The 1896-nt window shown below is 70.0% G+C and overlaps 1 protein-coding gene across 1 annotated transcript in view; it reads left to right on the plus strand.

The window, feature by feature from the left end:
* Positions 1 to 1609: 1609 nt before the first annotated feature.
* SIRT3 (sirtuin 3) overlaps positions 1610 to 1896 on the plus strand; it is a gene marked incomplete at its 5' end in the record, with an annotated part of 5298 nt that continues 5011 nt past the window's right edge. The window contains one exon of the mRNA XM_012734359.1: positions 1610 to 1888. Coding sequence (XP_012589813.1) covers positions 1610 to 1888 — 279 coding nt within the window. The remainder of the gene's footprint in view (positions 1889 to 1896) is intronic.

Genomic DNA, 1896 nt, shown 5'->3' on the forward strand with positions numbered 1-1896 from the left:
CGAGCGTGGGCGGCGGCGCGACGAGGCCGCCTGCAGGCTTATGCGGGCGGCCGCCTGCAGCCTAGGCGGGCGGCTCCCTGGCGCGGGGGCTTCAGTCGGCCTCGGGTGTGGCTTGGAACCTGCGCGCTCTTGTTCCCAGCCTGGAAACCCCGCACTCCCACCCTTGGAGTTTTATGGAGGTTCCAGCCCTCGCTAGAGATTGGTTTCCCTGGCAGCCGGGCCCCACCCCCCATTCTCCGGGCTTTCGAGTCCGAGCAGCTCCCGCCTGACCCCCCCCCCCCCCCCGCACCGCCGGCTGCCCGGCCGGGGCAAAGGCCGCAGTTTCTCCCCGAGAAACGCAGAGTCCCGCGTTTTGGGACAAGGCCAAGTGGCAAACAACCCTCACAGTGCCACACTCCCTCTCTTTCTTCGTGGCTCTCGGAGCAGTTCCCTTTAGGAGGTGCTTGGCGGGTCTGGGGGGACTGGGGGGCGGAGGAGGCCCAGTGTTGAGCGAACGCGCTTGCGGGTCACAGGAGCCACCTCCCAGCCCCGCTGAGCTGAGCGGCTCTCCCCAGGCCCCCTGGCCCGCAGGCGGCCTCGTGCAGAACTCCAGCGTTGGTGGTCAGGGCCGGTGTCTGCCGCAGCCAGGGGTGCTCGGGGGTGACTGCGGGCAGCGGGCAGCGTGCCTTTGCCTTCTACCCCGACTTGCACAGGGCGGAGGGAGTGAGGCGCAGGTCATCCTGCTGTTCCTGGCTTGGCCCGCAGACCCAGCCCAGGGCGGCGGGGGGAGGAGGCAGCAGCTCCCGGGTCTGGCCTGCCCTGCCCCCCCCACGTCGCCCTCCTCAGTGCCTCTCAGGGCCTGTGCCTTGGAAACCAGGGCGCGGTGTGCCGGTGGAGCCAGCCGAGGGAGCCAGCCTGCCTGTGGTGGCTGAGCGCTGGGCAGAGCCGGCTGGTCCAGCCGAGCCGGAGTCCTGCTGCCTGGTGCCAGGTGGGCCATGCGCAGGCTGTGGCCGCAGGGCCGGTGGAGGCTGCTCTGTGAAGGTTTCGCCAAAGAGACAACCAAGGGCAGCCTGGGGTAGGGCCATGCTGCCCAGCCCCAGGTGGCCTTTCCTGGCCTGTTTCCAGCTGGTGTCACAGGGGGAAAGTGCCCGGCTGGGTCTCCCGCCGCGGCCTTCGGCCCTGTGTGCTGAGTTCCCTCCTGTGGGAGCCCAGGTCTGTCTGCACTGTCGGACGCAGGGGCAAGCTGCCCAGGGCCACCGTCCGGAGCAGGGCCCTCCACCGCCAGTGTGGCAGGGGCCCCGGGCTGGAGGCCATGCGGTGGCCAGTTGATAATGGGCCCTCTGCTTGGCCGCCTTGCTTCCTGCTTGCCCTGGGCATTCACTCTGGTCAGGTCCGATCCTTAGGGAAGCCTGTGGGGGGTCCGATGTGTTTGTTCTTTTCTCCTGGGGAGATGGTAGCCTTTGACATTGTGGGGTGTGGCAGCTCCTGGCTTCTGGAGGGCACCCTGCGGCCTCCCGCCTCGGGTGGGCCTCGGCTGCCTCCGCGGAAGCGCCGGTGGGGGTGTGGATGCTGCTTTCTGGTCTCCTGCTGCTTCCATCCTGAGGCCACGTGGGTGAAGTCCCGGCTCTGAGGGTGCAGAGTCCCCACGAAGGGCACGCCCCGTCCCTGCTGCGCCCGGCCGTGCGGCGCCCTCCTGGCGCGGCTCTGTGCCCGCGGCGCCCACTTCCCGGCCCTCCTCTGCAGCGTCGCCAGCGGGAGAAGGCCGGTCTTTGGGGCTGGAGGAGGCCGCTCCAAGGGGAGGCTCTGCCTGCAGGATGTGGCCGAGCGGCTGCGCACCGGGGCCTGCCAGAGGGTCGTGGTCATGGTGGGCGCCGGCATCAGCACGCCCAGCGGAATCCCGGACTTCCGGTGAGCGCC

The sequence above is a fragment of the Condylura cristata genome, unplaced genomic scaffold (assembly GCF_000260355.1).
Source record: "Condylura cristata isolate star-nosed mole 26May11 unplaced genomic scaffold, ConCri1.0 scaffold00054, whole genome shotgun sequence".
Classification (NCBI taxonomy): Eukaryota; Metazoa; Chordata; class Mammalia; order Eulipotyphla; family Talpidae; genus Condylura; species Condylura cristata.